Here is a 21,007-nt window from a genome sequence, read left to right on the forward strand (position 1 = left end):
CCCAACAAAAGAACATGTAAACACTGAAAACTTTTATTAGAGACATGGAATATATTCCAAATACAATTATTTAGAGCAGGAAAATGGTTTAGTAATGGACAGAAGTTAACTTATGTTCATTTTCTTGTTTGCTTTGAGTATCTTTACAGAACAAGGATGCTGGTTAAAGCAAACTGCAGAAATGTTTTTCGGCTTTCATTTAAAACCAAAAGGTGACAGAAATAATCCAGAAAGTAGTCTTCAAAGCTGTTGAGGCATCAACACTCCAAACCAATCCAGATGACTTTGTTATTGTGATCCCGTGCGTTTGCAAGTGTTGAGCCTGCGGGGAGCTGACGACGGGAGATGGGGGTCTATGTGCTGCAAATGTGCTTTATTTGCATTAACTGCCCTCCCACCTCCACCTCAGAATGTATTTGTATACAGTGTGCTGACATTGCAATTCAGATTGAGTTACCTACGACTCTGGCTGCGTCCACATGAATGCCAATGATGTGGGGCTTTCTGAAAGAATCTCTCCTTTTTTGTATTTCTCTACACCCACTCAGATAATCAGTTTCCTAAAACTGTCTGAAGACGAAGACTCTGATTCAGTCAGTCGATGCTGATGGTTTAATCTTGCGAAGGGTTATTGAACTATTAACTTTACTTAGATTTATTGTTTTTAGACACTGCAGAGTCCAGAGTTGTTCCACAGATGTGACACTAACTGTTCAGTGACTCAGACTTTAATATTTCAGGCAGATTAAATCACTGACTGACTTCAATATGATGCCCACCTCACTGAGAAAATGTTTGCAAATGTATTATTTTTTTGGACAATAAACCTTTATTGAAGAAGTGAATGTATTTCTGTGCTCAGACCAGCTGTGGCTCAGGGGAAGGAATGGTTATACCCACCATCATCAGTAGTTTGATCCCAGGTGTCAGTGGTCCGGATATCGAAGGGTTATTATGTAATTGTATTGATTGGTGTGTGATTAATAGTGCTTATAATGTAAAACAATTTGAGTTGGGTGCATTTCCACAAACTTTTACAAACAAAATGCAGAAAGAGCTGGTAAAATCGGATGTTTTGTTCTCCGTTAAAAATCCCAAACAGCTCATGATCGCAGAGCTGAAACCTTGAGTTGATCAGTCAGGTTATAAAGTGATTTAGAGCAGCGGTTTCAGTGAAAACACAGAAAGTTTCTTAAACGTGAGCAGAAGTTTGGACAAAATGGGTTCTGTGAAGGTGCTGATTTGGACTTTTATTGGCAAACGTATTTTTTTACAAAACAATGAATTTTTCCATGTTAGTCAACATTTTGTTTTTAACATTTTTACTTTGACATATTCCTGAATAATCTTTATTTTGAAAATCTATCTGTCTGTCTGTCTGTCTGTCTGTCTGTCTGTCTGTCTATCTATCTGTCTATCTATCTATCTGTCTGTCTGTGTCTCTCTCTCTCTACATCTATCTGTCTGTCTGTCTGTCTGTCTGTCTATCTATCTGTCTCTCTATCTGTCTGTCTGTCTGTCTGCCTGTCTCTCTCTCTCTGTGTCTGTCTGTCTGTGTCTCTCTGTCTATCTATCTATCTATCTATCTGTCTATCTATCTATCTGTCTATCTGTCTGTCTGTCTGTCTGTCTGTCTGTCTATCTATCTATCTATCTATCTATCTATCTATCTATCTATCTGTCTATCTATCTATCTATCTATCTATCTATCTATCTATCTGTCTATCTATCTATCTATCTGTCTATCTATCTATCTGTCTATCTGTCTGTCTGTCTGTCTGTCTGTCTGTCTATCTATCTATCTATCTATCTATCTATCTATCTATCTATCTGTCTGTCTGTCTGTCTGTCTGTCTGTTTGTCTGTGTCTCTCTCTATCTATCTGTCTGTCTGTGTCTCTCTGTCTGTCTGTCTCTCTATCTATCTATCTATCTATCTATCTATCTATCTATCTATCTATCTGTCTGTCTGTCTATCTGTCTGTCTGTCTGTCTGTGTCTCTCTCTCTATCTGTCTGTCTATCTGTCTGTCTGTCTGTCTGTGTCTCTCTCTCTATCTGTCTGTCTGTCTGTCTGTCTGTCTGTCTGTCTGTCTATCCATCTATCGTTCATCTCCCCCGTTGCCATGACGACTCCTACCTGATGACTCATCGCAGGACCTGGCTGCTGTCCGGTCGGGCTGTTGAATCACATTCTTCTCTTTCTCTCTCTTTCTCACTTCCCCCTGTCGCCGGTGCCTGAAATAAGAGCACAGCTGTTGTTCTTCGCTCCGATCTCTCATCATATCACCCTTACCCACAACTCCCCCCCTCAGGCGCAGAGCGTGCACGCCGTGTGGGGGTTAAAACGCTGCACACGCATCCACGTTACCGTGAGGATGGATCCCCCTGTCTCAGCAAACAGGCTTTAAATCTGGTGAACATCAGATGGAATTTTAACGCTGCTTTGTGTTGAATTAGTGCCTAAAGGAAGATAATCCAACAAAACTGAGCCGCTGTATTTGTGACACCTACATTCATGCCATGACAGTGTCAGAAAAGTGATCAATCTTGTCGTCTTTGCTATTTTTGTGGAATTTTGGGGCTTCATGATGTTTATTAAATGACTGGAAATGAAAAACAGAAGAAGACTTTAGGTGTTTGTTGAGCTTTTAAGACTAAAAGCCCAAAAGTTTCCTTTAAAGAAGCAACAATAGTGTGAAGGAAAGCTACAGATTAAATTAAAAACCTGTTTTTATGAGCATCTTCAGGTAATTATCTTTTCGCCCTTGTGTTCATTAACATTGTAAAATGATAATGATATGAAACAGAGTTTCAGGTCTGATGCTTGTGTGTTAAAAACAGTCCTGATGATCCCGGTTATTAAGACCTTTGACCTGAACGCAGCACATCAGAGCTGTGGATTATCTAACGTATCAGAGCAAAGGTTGTGAAATCCTGATATGCCGAGCTGAACGGTGACCGTGGAAGACCTGGTTTCTTTCTCTGCTCCACCTTTCGTTCCCTTGAAATCTTCCTTTCTGGCTCATGAAACAGTTTTTCTTCCTCTAAATACAATCTTTAGCCTTCAGGTGCCACCTCATGACATTTCCAACGGTGGGAAATGGAGACTCTGCAGTTGGGAAGTTCATGTGTGAACAGGCAGCTGAAATATGTGCACATTCCAGCTTTAATGTGTGAAAATAACTTTAAAATGTGACGATAAGAACACGCAAATGAGGTTTTATTCTTCTCTTTCTAACAAGGAGCCAGTTTGGCCTTTAAATGTTCTGCTGACATTCAGAAAAAAAGGGAAACATTTATAATCATGTGAAAAAGAAAATTCTTTGGTTTTATGTATCAGGTCCTTATCAGGTGTTAAAATGAGGTAAAACAGCCTCAGATGAGCATCAACACATGATATTTTACACCCTGTCATTATTTACTGAACAAAAACTGAGACAAAACACTCAAGCAGTGTGTGAAAAACTAAGTGAACCCCTGATCCAAATCATATTCATATTACATATAAAATCAGGTTTAAACTGAACATTTAGGATTTCCCTGCTCTGAGATTATGAGAAAAGAAAGTACACCCTCGTTCAATTTAAAGGTTTTACACATCAGGACATAATGGAAAAATGCCTTTACTGAACAAAAACAGAAAATACACTGAAGCAGTTTGTTAGAAACTAAGTGAACCCCTGATCCAGCAGCTTCAGCAGCAGTGAGTAAAACTAAGTGAACCCGTGATCCAGCAGCTTCAGCAGCAGTGAGTGTAAAACTAAGTGAACCCCTGATCCAGCAGCTTCAGCAGCAGTGAGTGTAAAACTAAGTGAACCCCTGATCCAGCAGCTTCAGCAGCAGTGAGTGAGAAACTAAGTGAACCCCTGATCCAGCAGCTTCAGCAGCAGTGAGCTGCAGTGATGGTTTCCTGTGGGACGTTATCAGTCTCTCTCATGGTTCTGGAGGAATCTCGGCCACTCTTCTCTCCAGCGCTGCTTCAGCTCATTGAGGTTTGCAGCATTGGTTTCTGCACAGCTCTCTTAAGGTCCCACCACAGCATTTCAGTCAGGCTGAGGTCTGGACTCTGACTGGACCATTGCAACACCTTGATTCTTTTCTTTTTCCCACATTCTGCTGTAGATCTGCTGCTGTGTTTGGGATCTTTGTCCTGCTGATGAGCCAGTTTCAGCCCAGCTTTAGCTGTGGGACAGATGGCCTCACATTTGACTCTAGAATACTTTGGTATCCAGAGGAGTTCATGGTGGACTCAATGACTGCAAGGTGCCCAGGTCCTGTGGCTGCAGAACCAGCCCAGATCATCAGCCCTCCACCACCGTGCTTGACAGCTGGTATGAGGTGTTTGTGCTGATATGCTGTGTTTGGTTTCCTCCAAACGTGCTGCTGTGCATTAGGACCAAACATCTCCACTTTGCTCTGGTCTGTCCAAAGGACATTGTTCCAGAAGTCTTGAGCTTTGTTCAGATGCAGCTTTGCAAACCTAAGCTGTGCTGCCATGTTCTTTTTAGAGAGAAGAGGCTTTCTCCTGCAGCCCTTCCAAACAAGCCATCCTTGTTCAGTCTTTTTCTAACTGTGCTGTCATGACCTTTAACCTTTAACATGCTAACTGAGGCCTGTAGAGTCTGAGATGTAGCTCTGGGCTTTTTCACCTTGGGGTGACCTTTAACCTTTAACATGCTAACTGAGGCCTGTAGAGTCTGAGATGTAGCTCTGGGCTTTTTCACCTTGGGGTGACCTTTAACCTTTAGCATGCTAACTGAGGCCTGTAGAGTCTGAGATGTAGCTCTGGGCTTCTTCACCTTGGGGTGAACTTGCTGGGACGTCCACTCCTGGGAAGATTGACAGCTGTCCTGAATGTTTTCCACTTGTGAATAATCTTTCTCTCTGTAGAATGATGGACTCCAGATAGTCTGGAAATGGCCTTATAACCCTTCCCAGACTGATGGGCAGCAACAGCTGCTTCTCTAAGTAAGATATCGTGTGTTATTGTTCATCTTAGGTTGGATTTACTTCTTTTAATTTTTATCGTGTCCTGACATTTGATTAAAAGAGGACGGACTTTGTTTATGTTTTCAGCTGGATGTTGTACACTGATATCTGCTGTAGGATTTGGAGGATTTATCATAAAGTTTGGTGTTAAACTTTAAAATAAAAGTTCAGCTTCTGTCGGAGGGTCAGATCTGACCCGTGGGCTGCTAGCTGCCTCAGATTTGAACAAACTGTATTATTAATGAGCACAACTAACAACACAAAACTCTCCCTATGACGACCAGATGGACAAAACTATGTGATTTTTTATTTTAAATGTTTTGAAAAGTGCTCACAGAGTCCCAACAAAGCTGGATAAACCTGTTGGAGGCTAATCCCTGGTCCTAAAAGGCTGTTTCTCAACACGACTCTGACCTGTGAGGACATTAACATGGAGCTTTTTGTGTTGATAATCAGAGGCGTAGCTCCACAAATGCAACTGTAATCCCAGCCTCGACTGACAGGTTTGATAATGTGATTTAAAACCCAGCAGAACCTGTTTGTTGGTGGTACGCGTGCAAGAAAAAGTGACACTTGTACTTGATATTTATCAGCGGACATTAAAAGATGCCTTCCCACTTGTTCCTTTTTAAACCGTTATATCCCCCTGAGAAATGCTCTTTGTCTCTAACCTCTTTTCCTCTCCTGCCCCCCTTCCTCGCTCGCTCTGCGCTGACTGAAAGCAGCAGCTGCCAAGTCAAAGCGGCTGTTACCTGAACTGCAAAAAGCCCAGTGAGTAGTTGGAGTAGGAGAGTGTACCAGAGGGATGTCAGCTGCTTCTGTACTGGGCCAAATGCCACAGTGATGGAAGAAAGAAGCAGAGTCTGACCTCCTGACCCTGAAAAAGCATCCCGATGACAGACAGATGAATTCATCTGGCTAATTACACCCGTTTTAATACATTAGATTGTAAATTTGGCTCCAAAAACTTATTTTCCATCATTTTTCAGGCTGTAAATCAGCTTCAAGCTTAGAACATCACTTTTAATTCAATCAGACTTCTGCATATGCGTCTGCTGGGAGTGTAAATGCATGGCAGATAAGGTGCAAGGAACAACAGGAGTTCACCTTTTCACAGTCTGGACTCTGTTTGAATGCAAATCTCCCACTCGGATTTAGATAATCTAATCGGGTGGATGAGTCGTCCCAGAGTTACCAGTGGGGGGGGTGGGAGGGTGGTCCATGTGGGCTTAGGGTTTGCTCTATCTCTAAATGATTATTTCAAGCCTGTAAAATGTGAAATGTTACTAAATAATCTCATGAAAATTGAGATACCTGCCTGCAAGGTGCCAATTCACTGAATAAATGTCTTATTTTATCAAATAAAGAAGTCGAGTTTTGCAAGTCTTTGTTTAAAACTTTAAGTTAGCTCAGTATTTGTGTCATATTTTTCTTTAGAACGTCATTTAAAGGTATTTATATGCTTGACACGGGATGTTATTGCTCAAAATAGGTGTTGGGTCAAAATTTTGAGAGATTTGTGGTGTTTTTTATTGCAAAGTTGCACTAAAAGTGTGTCTTTGTAAATGTTTAATGTCACTGTTTGTGTTTTTTTGTGTGTCTCTGTGCTGTTATGAGCGCCCATCTCTGGTCGTGAGACTTCATACATGTTGGTGAGCCGCTTCATCCGGCGCCGTGCTGACGTTTTTTGCAGGAATGTGTGTGATTTGCGGGGTTTACACCGGGGAGGGCGACGGGAAGTCAGGCCGCTCCCACCCAGTATAAAACCTTCCAGTCCGACATCTCTCTTCCTCTTTCTGTTACCTGGCTAGGGGCAGCAGCTTTGGCCGTGAAAACCCAGAAACACCGGTAAGTTCACCTCTGATTCATTTGCTGGATACAAAGTCAGACTCGGGCCTCGAACTCTTTCTGACGTTTCGTGAGGTTTAACGGAGGGTTTTTTAGCTTCCCTCCATTTTTGTTTTACGAGTTTGAAACCTAAGTTTTTTTTCGGTTATGTAACTTGAAGCTAACCTGTGGATTTTTTTTTCTTTTACAAACGGAATTGGCTCGCAAGTAAGATTTTGTGTAGCTTGTGGTTGCTAACTTTGTGAATATCAACGCTTTGTTGTGTTATGCGGGCTTTTACTTGTGTTAAATTAAACTTTTAAGACAATAGAAGGGAAACGAGGGAGGAGAAAATGTGGGGGAAAAGGAACAAAGGAGCCTGGGAAAGCCGACATCCAAGGATGCTTCAGTGGTATTTCTTCCCTCTCCTCCTTTGAAACAACTGGACATATTTTCGGCAACAGGTGTTGGGAATCTGGACAAGATAGCCCCTGAATATTTGGCGATCTTTGTAACTTTATCCGACGTGGCTCTGGGAGTAACACGTGTCTCGGCTGGCCTGTGGCCGAGTGAGGCCTAGCAGCCTCCGCCTCTTACCGGCCACAACGAACAGCAGTTAACCGTCGACCACCGATAAAGAGTTTGATTAATGTTTTGGTTTCGGTTTATTCAAAATATGACTCTTTATTTGTTCGGTTTTTGTACTTTAAAATGAGCCGTGAGGGGGCGGTGGGGTGACGTTGATCCAGCCGGATCCAGGATGCCACAGGATCCGGATAAAGTCTCATTTTTCCATGAGTTCTATTTGAACTGAAACGCAACATTCTACAACGGTAAAGCTAACCGTGGCTGTCTCCGCTTTTTACAGAAACTAACACAATGGGAAAGGAAAAGATCCACATCAACATCGTGGTCATTGGCCATGTCGACTCCGGCAAGTCAACCTCCACCGGTCACCTGATCTACAAGTGCGGAGGAATCGACAAGAGAACCATCGAGAAGTTCGAGAAGGAGGCTGCTGAGGTGAGCGCTCGCTTTTTATTTTATCTTTATAGCCGTTAGTCATTTCCAAGATGGCGGCGTCAGCGTGCCTCCTCTGAGCTCAGCTGCCCGGCACGAGGGTGTAGCAGCCGTGTGCGCGCACACGGGGTGGGGCTTGACAGGCAGCGCTAGTGGTGACTGTGCACTTTGTTCAGTGTAGGCCTCAGGCTGCTGGGTGGGAAAAAAACCCAAATAAATGCGTTTTTTGCTGCTGCTGTAACTGATTTGAAGCTGTGAAGTGACAGAAAACAGTTGTAGCCATTTTATTGGCACTAAATAGTTGGATAATATAATAGCCCTGAAAAGCTTGGTGTATAAATCAGGACATGCCTGTCTTTTTAAAGTGCAAAATTCCTTTTTTTGCTTTGCTTTTTCTACTGTTTAAAATGACCCTCAGTGTTTCCCATTGACACCATCTAAGAGCATTAGTTAAAAGCATTGTATACAATTATTTTTAATCACATGTGATCATTAATGTATTAATTTCCATCTGTAGATGGGAAAGGGTTCCTTCAAGTACGCCTGGGTGCTGGACAAACTGAAGGCCGAGCGTGAGCGTGGTATCACCATCGACATCGCTCTGTGGAAGTTTGAGACCAGCAGGTACTACGTGACCATCATTGATGCCCCTGGACACAGGGACTTCATCAAGAACATGATCACTGGTACCTCTCAGGTAACCATCACCGACCTGATGTCAGTTTGAGCTCATCTTTTTGCTTTAGAGGGTTTGGATCTGAGTTAATTTGTTCTTTTTAGGCTGACTGCGCCGTGCTGATCGTTGCTGCCGGTGTTGGTGAGTTCGAGGCTGGTATCTCCAAGAACGGACAGACCCGTGAGCACGCCCTGCTGGCTTTCACCCTCGGTGTGAAGCAGCTCATCGTTGGCGTGAACAAGATGGACTCCACCGAGCCCCCTTACAGCCAGAAGCGTTTCGAGGAAATCCAAAAGGAAGTGAGCACCTACATCAAGAAGATCGGCTACAACCCAGCCGCCGTCGCCTTCGTCCCCATCTCTGGATGGCACGGAGACAACATGCTGGAGGCCAGTGACAAGGTGAGCGTCGGTTTGAGTTCTTCTAAACCCGCCTGATTACCTTTTGTCATGTTTGAATATCCCATTAATCCTTTAATTTCCTTATTGCAGATGAAGTGGTTCAAGGGCTGGAAGGTTGAGCGCAAGGATGGCAATGCTAATGGCACCACTCTGCTGGAGGCTCTGGACGCCATCCTGCCACCCTCCCGCCCCACCGACAAGCCCCTCCGTCTGCCCCTGCAGGACGTCTACAAAATCGGAGGTATGAACAGTATTTTGGATGCTAAGTTGCACAAACTGTTCTGGATTTGTTGCCTAAATGCATTTTTTCCCACAGGTATTGGAACTGTACCCGTGGGCCGTGTTGAGACTGGTCTCCTGAAGCCCGGCATGGTCGTCACCTTCGCTCCCCCCAACCTGACCACTGAGGTCAAGTCTGTGGAGATGCACCACGAGTCTCTGCCCGAGGCTGTCCCCGGCGACAACGTCGGCTTCAACATCAAGAACGTGTCCGTCAAGGAAATCCGTCGTGGATACGTCGCTGGAGACAGCAAGAACGACCCCCCCAAGGCTGCCGACAACTTCAACGCCCAGGTAGGCGCACTTTGAAATGGAGCAATGCATCGTGGGTTAGGTTTTTGGTTGGTTTCTAACCCTGCCCGTGTCCACAGGTCATCATCCTGAACCACCCCGGACAGATCTCAGAGGGCTATGCCCCCGTGCTGGACTGCCACACCGCTCACATCGCCTGCAAGTTCAATGAGCTCATCGAGAAGATCGACCGTCGTTCCGGCAAGAAGCTTGAGGACAACCCCAAGTTCGTCAAGTCTGGCGACGCCGCCATCGTCAAGCTTATCCCACAAAAGCCCATGGTTGTGGAGCCCTTCTCCAACTACCCTCCCCTTGGTAAGTTTCTGAACCCAAACTCTGACTGAACATGCAGCAAAGTGATGTCACGCCTTCCGGTTACTAACTTCTGCTCACCCTGCTTCTGTTCCAGGTCGCTTCGCTGTGCGTGACATGAGGCAGACCGTGGCTGTCGGCGTCATCAAGAGCGTCGACACCAAGGAGGTTTCCGGAAAGACAACCAAGGCCGCAGAGAAGGCCCAGAAGAAGAAATGAATGGTCGTGCAGGACGCCCAGCGATCAGACGTGTCCCGGCAGCAGCGGGCCACCCCCTCCCCTCTATTATCCTCCCATCCTGGGTCATCTTCTCCGAGGCACAGCTCTCACCTCAAGGACTGGCTTATGCTGATTAAAACCCATCGCAAAAGTTTTCGCAGGAAAAAACTCTGTGGCATTGTCACTTACTGAATCACAGGACGGTGCCTCTTCTCAGTTAAGTTGGAGAAAAAAATGGTTTAGAAGTGTATCTCAATGTTAAAAATGCCACAAAATTAATTGGAAAGAAAAGCTGCTGGTAACTAATAAAATAAATGTCTTTGAAAAAATTGAAATTGGCTGGTCTGGATCCTTCACTGTTGCGGTTGGTGTAGTTTTTAGCTTTGACAGGCGAGACCGTCTGTGATGCAGCTGTTTTTGACCATGCTATCGGTGTCCAGTGATGCACTTCTCCTCCAATCGCCTCCATAGCAGGCATGCTCCCCCAGCCAATGGCACCCCTTATTTTAGTCAGACACCAACCAGAGCCTGCGCAGCCCTCCCTTTGCTGTGACGGTATATAAACTCGGCACAGCTCACATTCTGTCCTTTTTTGCCACCGCTTTAATTCCAGGACGTTGTGGGCACAGGTTGGTACATTTTCGGTCTCAATTTTAAAGGCGCAAGACCTCAAGATGCATGCTTTGTTTTTAAAGAGCTGAAGGTGGAATATGAACAGGAGAGAAGGTGAAATGAGAGTGCAGGAAACTTGTTATCTGCTCATGTTGGTCTGACTAATCTGATGCTGCTTGCCCTTAAAAACTGGATTATTTGCATATGGAGACTTGTGTGGACACTTGAGTCATATTTGACAAAATCCGCATTGACCAGGCTGGTTTTAATGGGGATGATTATTTCTAGGTGTAGGGGGGAAATGCTTCACCAAAAAGGATTCTGCCAGTCACGCTTGTCCTTTCTATCTTCGTGAACGCGCACATCTACACTATGCTGTCTGACATGAACGCGCCTGCATCGGTTAACAACATGGCGGCTGTGCGCAACATGGAGGCAAGTAGCCGGTGTGGCACATGGCGCGTGACCCACCGGCGTCACTTTCCGGTGTCGTAAAGGAACATTTACCTTTCTTTTTTTTTTATTTTTTTTTTATTTTAACATCCTGATATCCATGGCTCATTTTTAAAGATAATACAGTCTCAACGTTGACACGATTACGTCAGTCACTGCGTGTTAAAACGTCATGAATATTCCCGTATGTTGACTGGTTATATATTAATGCTCACACATTTTGTCCTTTATATGAAGAACTTCCATTAAAGCGCTATTAAGTAAACATTGTATGGATCTTTAAGGAGAAAAAACTACTCAAGACGGTTATATTTGAATTTAACGGTCAGCTGCGCGTGAATGTTGACCAACGGTCACAAAGCCACAGGCTTTCAATGGGCTCACTCCGTCTTTTTTTTTTTTTTTTTTTAAAGATTAAAGACGAATAAACCTTAAATATGTTTAATACACTCATAACCACTGCCCATTTGTTTGTAGTCGGTCAACCGAAATGGGAAAGGAAAAGATCCACATCAACATCGTGGTCATTGGCCATGTCGACTCCGGCAAGTCCACAACCACCGGTCACCTGATCTACAAGTGCGGAGGCATCGACAAGAGAACCATCGAGAAGTTCGAGAAGGAGGCTGCTGAGGTTGGTTTCAGGGCCGCTGTGCGAGTTGTGACAAATATTCCAACTGTATGAGACATGGAAGTGCATCGTCAGTGTGCTGGGAGGTACTTTTCCCTGGCATTTGTTGGTTAAAACCGCCATCTGCTGTTTAAAAAGGTGTATGATGGTCTTTTCTGCAACAAAAATACCCCATCAGGTGTTCTTCAGTATGTTTTATGAACAAATGAATTCAATAAAAAGCCAGAAAATTATAATATTTTGGTAATATTAGAATACATCAAGATATCCTAGTTTTAAACTTGTTTTTAGTCCATTTTGGGCCAAATTCGGCTGGTTGGATGAAAGAAATTTGGTTAAACTCACCCAGGTCTGTATGTTGGTCACCAACAATGGACCAAATGTGTCAGTTCTCACTTTAGTTGGGCCCAAATTGGAAAAACGACAAATCTGTACACCGCTACAGGATCTAACCCAGCGTATGAGAAGTAAAGTCGTGCCAGGTTGAAAGCATCAAAAGGAGACCCATTAATCATTTTACAGACTCAAACCTGATGTCTGACAGATGCTGTAGAGAAATAAAGCAACTCGGAACAGTTTGAATATAATTTAAACATGAAAAAAATATTGGAATGTCTCTGTTTTGAGAGAAAAGTTTCAAAATTGTCAAATACAGTCATATTTTTGGGTACCCATTCTTTAATTTGGTATTTTTTAAATTAAATAATATGACTTACTTAAAATGATTTTATTCATTGAGGCAAAATGACTGATTCCCATTTGTTAAAATGTCTTTTTGTAGTTGGATACTGGACCAGAACTGAAACTAAGCATCCCATGAGGATAATAATGAAATTATTCCTCATGTAAGACAATTTAAATAGTGCTACTGAATTTGGTAGAAGAATAAGAACAATTTGAAAAAATGGAATAAGTTAACTGGGCGGTTTAGTGACGTTTAGTTATCCGCTAGGTTTAGTTCCTGTGTTTCCATCATGAAGAGAGAGATTAATTGAACTCTTCTGACTTCTTTCACCTGTTTATCTCCTGATCCTCTCGTGTTGTTTATGCCATGTGGGACTCAACAGATGGGAAAGGGTTCCTTCAAGTACGCCTGGGTGCTGGACAAACTGAAGGCCGAGCGTGAGCGTGGTATCACCATCGACATCGCTCTGTGGAAGTTTGAGACCAGCAAGTACTACGTGACCATCATTGATGCCCCTGGACACAGGGACTTCATCAAGAACATGATCACTGGTACCTCTCAGGTAACCATCACCGACCTGATGTCAGTTTGAGCTCATCTTTTTGCTTTAGAGGGTTTGGATCTGAGTTAATTTGTTCTTTTTAGGCTAACTCATCTTTTTGCTTTAGAGGGTTTGGATCTGAGTTAATCTGTTTTTTTTTAGGCTAACTCATCTTTTTGCTTTAGAGGGTTTAGATCTGAGTTAATTTGTTCTTTTTAGGCTGACTCATCTCTTTTGCTTTAGGGGGTTTGGATCTGAGTTAATTTGTTCTATTTAGGCTGACTCATCTTTTTGCTTTAGAGGGTTTGGATCTGAGTTAATTTGTTCTTTTTAGGCTGACTCATCTTTTTGTTTAGAGGGTTTGGATCTGAGTTAATCTGTTTGTTTTTTTTAGGCTAACTCATCTTTTTGCTTTAGAGGGTTTGGATCTGAGTTAATCTGTTTGTTTTTTTTAGACTAACTCATCTTTTTGCTTTAGAGGGTTTGGATCTGAGTTAATTTGTTCTTTTTAGGCTGACTCATCTTTTTGCTTTAGAGGGTTTGGATCTGAGTTAATTTGTTCTTTTTAGGCTAACTCATCTTTTTGCTTTAGGGGGTTTGGATCTGAGTTAATTTGTTCTTTTTAGGCTAACTCATCTTTTTGCTTTAGGGGGTTTGGATCTGAGTTAATTTGTTCTTTTTAGGCTAACTCATCTTTTTGCTTTAGAGGGTTTGGATCTGAGTTAATTTGTTCTTTTTAGGCTGACTCATCTCTTTTGCTTTAGGGGGTTTGGATCTGAGTTAATTTGTTCTTTTTAGGCTAACTCATCTTTTTGCTTTAGGGGGTTTGGATCTGAGTTAATTTGTTCTTTTTAGGCTAACTCATCTTTTTGCTTTAGAGGGTTTGGATCTGAGTTAATCTGTTTTTTTTTAGGCTAACTCATCTTTTTGCTTTAGAGGGTTTAGATCTGAGTTAATTTGTTCTTTTTAGGCTGACTCATCTTTTTGCTTTAGAGGGTTTGGATCTGAGTTAATTTGTTCTTTTTAGGCTGACTCATCTTTTTGCTTTAGGGGGTTTGGATCTGAGTTAATTTGTTCTTTTTAGGCTAACTCATCTTTTTGCTTTAGGGGGTTTGGATCTGAGTTAATTTGTTCTTTTTAGGCTAACTCATCTTTTTGCTTTAGAGGGTTTGGATCTGAGTTAATTTGTTCTTTTTAGGCTAACTCATCTTTTTGCTTTAGAGGGTTTGGATCTGAGTTAATTTGTTCTTTTTAGGCTGACTCATCTTTTTGCTTTAGAGGGTTTGGATCTGAGTTAATTTGTTCTTTTTAGGCTGACTCATCTTTTTGCTTTAGAGGGTTTGGATCTAAGTTAATTTGTTTTGTTTAGGCTAACTCATCTTTTTGCTTTAGGGGGTTTGGATCTGAGTTAATTTGTTCTATTTAGGCTAACTCATCTTTTTGCTTTAGGGGGTTTGGATCTGAGTTAATTTGTTCTATTTAGGCTAACTCATCTTTTTGCTTTAGGGGGTTTGGATCTGAGTTAATTTATTTTGTTTAGGCTAACTCATCTTTTGCTTTAGAGGGTTTGGATCTGAGTTATTTTTTAGGCTAACTCATCTTTTTGCTTTAGAGGGTTTGGATCTGAGTTAATTTGTTCTTTTTAGGCTGACTCATCTTTTTGCTTTAGAGGGTTTGGATCTGAGTTAATCTGTTCTTTTTAGGCTGACTCATCTTTTGCTTTAGAGGGTTTGGATCTGAGTTAATTTGTTCTTTTTAGGCTGACTCATCTTTTTGCTTTAGAGGGTTTGGATCTGAGTTAATCTGTTTTTTTTTTTAGGCTAACTCATCTTTTTGCTTTAGAGGGTTTGGATCTGAGTTAATTTGTTCTTTTTAGGCTAACTCATCTTTTTGCTTTAGAGGGTTTGGATCTGAGTTAATCTGTTTTTTTTTTTAGGCTAACTCATCTTTTGCTTTAGAGGGTTTGGATCTGAGTTAATTTGTTCTTTTTAGGCTGACTCATCTTTTTGCTTTAGAGGGTTTGGATCTGAGTTAATCTGTTTTTTTTTTTAGGCTAACTCATCTTTTTGCTTTAGAGGGTTTGGATCTGTGTTAATTCGTTTCGTTTAGGCTAACTCATCTTTTTGCTTTAGAGGGTTTGGATCTGAGTTAATTTGTTCTTTTTAGGCTGACTCATCTTTTTGCTTTAGAGGGTTTGGATCTGTGTTAATTCGTTTCGTTTAGGCTGACTCATCTTTTTGCTTTAGAGGGTTTGGATCTGAGTTAATTCGTTTCGTTTAGGCTGACTCATCTTTTTGCTTTAGAGGGTTTGGATCTGAGTTAATTTGTTCTTTTTAGGCTGTCTCGTCTTTTTGCTTTAGAGGGTTTGGATCTGAGTTAATCTGTTCTTTTTAGGCTGACTCATCTTTTTGCTTTAGAGGGTTTGGATCTGAGTTAATTTGTTCTTTTTAGGCTGACTCATCTTTTTGCTTTAGAGGGTTTGGATCTGAGTTAATCTGTTTTTTTTTTTTAGGCTAACTCATCTTTTTGCTTTAGAGGGTTTGGATCTGAGTTAATCTGTTCTTTTTAGGCTGACTCATCTTTTTGCTTTAGAGGGTTTGGATCTGAGTTAATTTGTTCTTTTTAGGCTGACTCGTCTTTTTGCTTTAGAGGGTTTGGATCTGAGTTAATCTGTTCTTTTTAGGCTGACTGCGCCGTGCTGATCGTTGCTGCCGGTGTTGGTGAGTTCGAGGCTGGTATCTCCAAGAACGGACAGACCCGTGAGCACGCCCTGCTGGCCTACACTCTGGGTGTGAAGCAGCTCATCATCGGTGTGAACAAGATGGACTCCACCGAGCCCCCTTACAGCCAGAAGCGTTTCGAGGAAATCCAAAAGGAAGTGAGCACCTACATCAAGAAGATCGGCTACAACCCCGTCACCGTCGCCTTCGTCCCCATCTCTGGATGGCATGGAGACAACATGCTGGAGGCCAGTGACAAGGTGAGCGTCTCCTGGTCTGCTGTCACTTCTTGTCTCTGATATCACATTTCTTTTCTCTTTTTACGCCCATCCTTTACTCCATTTCAGATGAGCTGGTTCAAGGGCTGGAAGATTGAGCGCAAAGAGGGCGGAGCCACCGGTGTAACCCTGCTGGAGGCTCTGGACTCCATCCTGCCACCCTCCCGCCCCACCGACAAGCCCCTCCGTCTGCCCCTGCAGGACGTCTACAAAATCGGCGGTAAGTTGAAGCTGTGGCACCTTTTTTTTTGTAGTGAATCAAATACAACCTGCACGTAAGATTTCCTCAGTTCTCTGTGTTAATAAATGGGAGAAATTTTAAATACACACTTCTTTTTTGTTGTTAAACTGAGATAAATATTAGTAATTTCACAGGTTAAAAAGTACACAAAATATCCCACAAAACGGTCAGCAAAGTGCCATTTATTCTAACATATTTACAGATGAATTATATTGTATAATGACAATGAAAAGGCTTCTAATTCTAATCCTGAGAGCATTAATAAACTGCCTTAGTTGTTCTTATTTAAGCTTAATCCTAAAATCTCAGTCTGCCATCTTTAGAGTTTCATTCAGCTGAATTCCTCAGCATTTTTTGTCATTTTCTTGGAAATACTGAAAGAATTGATCATAAATGATACACAGACAGGTTTTTGTTGTCATTTGTTGGCCAGATAAAGTGTAAGATAGATGTGTTTTTCACGTCAACAGGACAATAAACAGCTTCTTTTCTCCCTCTTGGAAATAATCGTATAAGTTTTCATGAGATTTGTTTCATTGATCCGTGACATGAACGGTTGCTTGTTTTCGATGATTCTGATGCAAAACCCAACCAAATGTTTTCTCCCTTTCTTCCAAAATATCCATTCTAGTCCAGTGTTAACACTTAAATTCCAAAGATACAAAACATGGAAGCACAGAAACAACCTGTCATGTCTTAAAAAGACAGTTTATGTACATCAGAAGGAGCCTGCATCCTGTGAGGTTCACTCACAAAAGTTGGTCCATATGAAGGTAAAAGTTAACCGAAGTACAGCAATGAAATATCAGATGTGTCAGACTACTGAGTGAACAGGACAGGGACAGCTTCTTACTGTAAATTTGATTTATTCACCTTTATTTAACCAGGAAGTAAAACTTGAGATTTAAACTCCTGGATAGGTAGAAACTCAGCTCAGCAGTAGCAAATAAAATAAAATATTCACTTATGCATAAAAAGGAACTATATAAAACAACATAAGTTAAAATAACACAAATGTATGAACATAAAACCTCAAAATGTAACACTACAGTCATAAAAGGCTAAATGGACACAGAATTGGTGAAATAGAACAATTAAAACCAAACGGATCTGCTGCTAATATATTTAAAACTACTTTAATGAGGCCAGTTCCTTGAGATTCAGGTGATATTGCAGTTTATTCCAAGCAGAGGGGGCTGCACCGGGTGACAGGAGTCGTTCATTGGAACAAAGGCATTCAGTTCCAGTACTTTTCTGATGGATTTGTAGATAACTTGGGAGCAGACCAGGAATAGATTTGTAAATAAGACTATTCCCATTGTTGAGTCTGTGAGAGAGGTCAAAGAAAACCATCCAACCTGTGTGAGGGCTTTAAGGTTTGTGGGGAATCAGAGCGCCACGATAGACGGTATCCAGAGCGGGTGAGAGCACAGCAGAGATGCAAGTTCAGACATAAAAGTGGCAGCAACAAGTCTCTTTTTGGCATTGAAAGAAATGAAAGACTTGATTCTGAGCCTCTTAATGCTTCTGCGTCAGATTAAGAGCAATGTTTTAACATTTTCTATTAAAAATGATCCAAGTTCCAGTTTAAAATCTGTCTAGAGCAGCATCCAGAAGTAAATAAAGTTTATTCGTGTCGAAGCCTTCGAGAGTAGACGTCACAAAGTGATTTTAGGCGCAGATAAGATGCAATAAAAGCTGATAATTTGCATTGAATTTTGAGCCGACAGATTGTCCAAAAGCTACATCTCAGTCCACAGTTCTCAGTTCCAGAGTTTAGGAGCTAAAACCTCTAAAGTACAGTCCCCATTAGTCCTGAGTCTGGTGCAAAGTACCGTCAGCAGACCCTGAAGATGGTGAGGTGTGACTTTAAAGGTCATTAAGATAAGAAGGAGCCTGACCTATTCTGAAACTGATGGGCGTAAAGTAAACCAGAGGAAAGACGTGAGCTTTTAGAAGATTTAGGACCTACTGCAGGTGGTTCATTTGATGTCCTGCTAAGACGTGTGAAAACAGAGTTACAGTCATCAAGTCTGGAAGAAACAAATGATCATCTCCAGCTCAGGTCTGGAAACAACTGGCCATAGTTTGGGAATATTTCTGAGATGATCAAATGAAAAGTGACATTTTGGTCCAGGCTCAAAGAGAATAAAAACCAAAATATCTCTGAAATAAGATAAGTGCTTCTGTTTTTCATCCGGGCTTTTATACAGTTCACACATTCAACAAGTACAGACACATTTTACACGTTTTGAAGCTTAAAAGACTGAATGTCATCCATGTAACAGTGATAGGACACATTTACAAGATGTCCCAGAGGCAGCAGATCAGAGAGAATGATAAAGGGGCCTGAAGCAGAGCCCTGAGGCTCCCCATACGACAGAGTAAGTTTCTGTGGAGAAACCAGACTGAAAAGAGCTTCTTCTCTTTCAGGTATTGGAACTGTTCCCGTGGGCCGTGTTGAGACCGGCGTCCTGAAGCCCGGCATGGTCGTCACCTTCGCTCCCCCCAACCTGACCACTGAGGTCAAGTCTGTGGAGATGCACCACGAGTCTCTGACCGAGGCTGTCCCCGGCGACAACGTCGGCTTCAACATCAAGAACGTGTCCGTCAAGGAAATCCGCCGTGGAAACGTGGCCGGAGACAGCAAGAATGACCCCCCACTGGCCGCTGACAACTTCACCGCTCAGGTGAGCAGCAGCAGAGAGAATAAAAAGAAAAGTCAGCCCGCTTATTTATACTCAAAGTCCAATTCTGAACAGAAGTTTTGGATGGTATTTGGATCTTGAGTAAGGATTTTTCTGGACAAAAATTAAGTTTAACCACGAAGTTCAGCATCGGCCGTTTCACGTGTCGACCTTGAACGTTGCTTCTCTCGTCCCCGCCGCGCAGGTCATCATCCTGAACCACCCCGGACAGATCTCCCAGGGTTACGCCCCCGTGCTGGACTGCCACACCGCCCACATCGCCTGCAAGTTCAGCGAGCTGAAGGAGAAGATCGACCGTCGTTCCGGTAAGAAGCTTGAGGACAACCCCAAAGCTCTGAAGTCCGGAGACGCCGCCATCATCAACATGGTGCCTGGAAAACCCATGTGTGTGGAGAGCTTCTCCCAGTACCCCCCACTGGGTGAGTGAAACTCTTCCCTTGATCGTCCGTTATTTTTTTCCAGGGTTTGATTTAAAGCTCATTAAATCTGCGTAAAAACATGCGTCTTTGCTCTCATCAGCCTCATTTCTGGCAGCCGAACATTTACAGGCTAAAGAAGCGGGGGCGCCATGTCGCTCAGCGGGTTGAGCAGACGCCCCGTTTACAGATGGCGCTTTGCTGCATGTCCGCCCCCTTTCCTGTCCACCTACTGTCACATAAAGGCGCCCAAAAAACCCTAAAAAGAGGCTAAAATATGATATGTTCATCATTACTATTTTTTTGTTTTGTCTTGTTAAAAGCAGCCAAAAAGTAATTTATTGCAGCTTTTTTAAGTTTCATGTCATTATTATGATTGTTATCAACAATTTTTAGTCAGTTACAGACAGAATGGGAGCGAGAAAAAAAGTCATTTTTTGACACATAAAGAGGAAAATCTTTTCTTTTTAGTCTCAGTGATATTTTCCTCTGCTCAGTTACAGATTTCCTGAAAAATTGTCTTAAAATGAGCATATAATGTAAAAATAAAGCCTCTAATTGCCTATAATAAGCCTATAATTGTAGCCTCACCACTGTCCACATGATTTTTGTCTTTATATTTAATATTTATTTCATTTTAATGATTTGAGTGCAAACTAAATCCGTGATCTGTTCCGGTCTTCTTCTCCTCTCAGGGCGCTTTGCCGTGCGCGACATGAGGCAGACGGTGGCCGTCGGCGTCATCAAGTCCGTCGAGAAGAAGGCTCTGAGTGGCGGAAAAGTCACCAAGTCTGCACAGAAGGCAGAGAAGAAGAAATGAATCCTCATACAGGACGTCCAGCGTAACGTCACGTCTGAGCAGCAGCGGGCCGCCCCTTCCCCCCCCCGCCCCGGCCACCCAGCGCTGTCTTCTCTGAGGCACAGCTCTCTACTCAAGGACTGGCTAATGCTGATTAAAGCTCACCGCAAAAGTTTCCGCAGGAAAGGAAGGTTTGTGCTTTCAGCAGGAAACTGTGACATCATTTAAGTTCAAACCAAACCAATAAAAGTCTCAAACATCGCCAAATGAAGACGTCTGCCTTGTGTTTTGTGCTCAATAAAATTAGCAAGTGACAGTATGTTATATTTTCATTTAAACAGGAACGTATCAGAAAATCTGAAGATGTGGAACCTTTTAAAACCAAATATTTTGATTTAAATTGGAAAAATAATGGTTTGATATCGTCAAACTGAAACAAGTTAGTGGTGCCGATGATGGGAACTCCAACTGAATAAATTTGATTCCTTTAAGGAGGTTAAGACTGATGTTTGGTCGGGTGCACAGGCTGAAGGCTTCTTAAGTGTTCCAATGAGTTGAGGATCCATTTATCCAAAACCATGTTGAACATTAAAATAAAATACACAGAGTTAGTAAAAGTAAAGCTGTGGTTTCAAACAGGACACAGACATCAGACATAAATACGTTTTCTATACCTGCTGAATCCAGTTTAGGGGCGAGAGGCTGGATAAAAAAGTCATGCCTCCACCTCCAAACGTGGACTTTGTTGCTGCTTTGTTCCACATTAAACTCTGAGGAGGCGTGTTATAAGTCCAACAGCATCAGGCCCACAGAAAGTGAGCAAAACATCAGCAGAACCAGCTTAACGAAGAGCAGCTTCATTGACTACGCTTCACTTTTAACTCGTAATCGAGCAGCAGAATAAAGAT

The 21,007-nt window shown here is 42.3% G+C and overlaps 2 protein-coding genes across 3 annotated transcripts; both read left to right on the plus strand.

Annotated features, from left to right (window-relative positions):
- The first annotated feature begins 6,697 nt into the window (after positions 1-6,697).
- On the plus strand, positions 6,698-10,280 carry LOC140274579 (elongation factor 1-alpha). Of its 2 annotated transcripts, none has more exons than XM_072369905.1 (8): positions 6,698-6,838; positions 7,686-7,840; positions 8,355-8,534; positions 8,618-8,920; positions 9,011-9,155; positions 9,231-9,487; positions 9,565-9,799; positions 9,894-10,280. In XM_072369905.1, the coding sequence occupies exons 2-8, from the start codon at positions 7,697-7,699 to the stop codon at positions 10,013-10,015; spliced, it is 1,386 nt and encodes a 461-aa protein (XP_072226006.1). In that variant the 5' UTR covers positions 6,698-6,838; positions 7,686-7,696; the 3' UTR covers positions 10,016-10,280. The 2 variants fall into 2 exon arrangements, with proteins under 2 accessions (XP_072226006.1, XP_072226007.1); XM_072369906.1 differs by having other exon boundaries at positions 8,618-8,914; positions 9,005-9,155.
- A 273-nt stretch (positions 10,281-10,553) lies between these two features.
- LOC140274578 (elongation factor 1-alpha) lies at positions 10,554-20,370 on the plus strand. The gene is made up of 8 exons (XM_072369904.1): positions 10,554-10,644; positions 11,558-11,714; positions 12,779-12,958; positions 15,621-15,917; positions 16,005-16,155; positions 18,610-18,866; positions 19,069-19,303; positions 19,996-20,370. Exons 2-8 carry the CDS (start codon positions 11,571-11,573, stop codon positions 20,118-20,120), a joined length of 1,389 nt encoding a protein of 462 aa, XP_072226005.1. The 5' UTR covers positions 10,554-10,644; positions 11,558-11,570; the 3' UTR covers positions 20,121-20,370.
- The last annotated feature ends 637 nt before the right edge of the window (positions 20,371-21,007 follow it).

Source organism: Leuresthes tenuis, unplaced genomic scaffold, assembly GCF_036924035.1.
Source record: "Leuresthes tenuis unplaced genomic scaffold, fLeuTen1.0.hap1 SCAF_18, whole genome shotgun sequence".
In the NCBI taxonomy this organism is placed as follows: Eukaryota; Metazoa; Chordata; class Actinopteri; order Atheriniformes; family Atherinopsidae; genus Leuresthes; species Leuresthes tenuis.

Bases quoted from the DNA above. Each gene is read 5' to 3' on its own strand.
- LOC140274579 (XM_072369905.1), top strand. From the start codon at position 7,697: ATGGGAAAGGAAAAGATCCACATCAACATCGTGGTCATTGGCCATGTC. The intron at 9,156-9,230 runs GTATGAACAGTA...TTTTTCCCACAG, and splicing joins GGACGTCTACAAAATCGGAG to GTATTGGAACTGTACCCGTG. The intron at 9,800-9,893 runs GTAAGTTTCTGA...CTTCTGTTCCAG, and splicing joins CTCCAACTACCCTCCCCTTG to GTCGCTTCGCTGTGCGTGAC.
- LOC140274578 (XM_072369904.1), top strand. From the start codon at position 11,571: ATGGGAAAGGAAAAGATCCACATCAACATCGTGGTCATTGGCCATGTC. The intron at 11,715-12,778 runs GTTGGTTTCAGG...GGGACTCAACAG, and splicing joins TCGAGAAGGAGGCTGCTGAG to ATGGGAAAGGGTTCCTTCAA. The intron at 16,156-18,609 runs GTAAGTTGAAGC...CTTCTCTTTCAG, and splicing joins GGACGTCTACAAAATCGGCG to GTATTGGAACTGTTCCCGTG.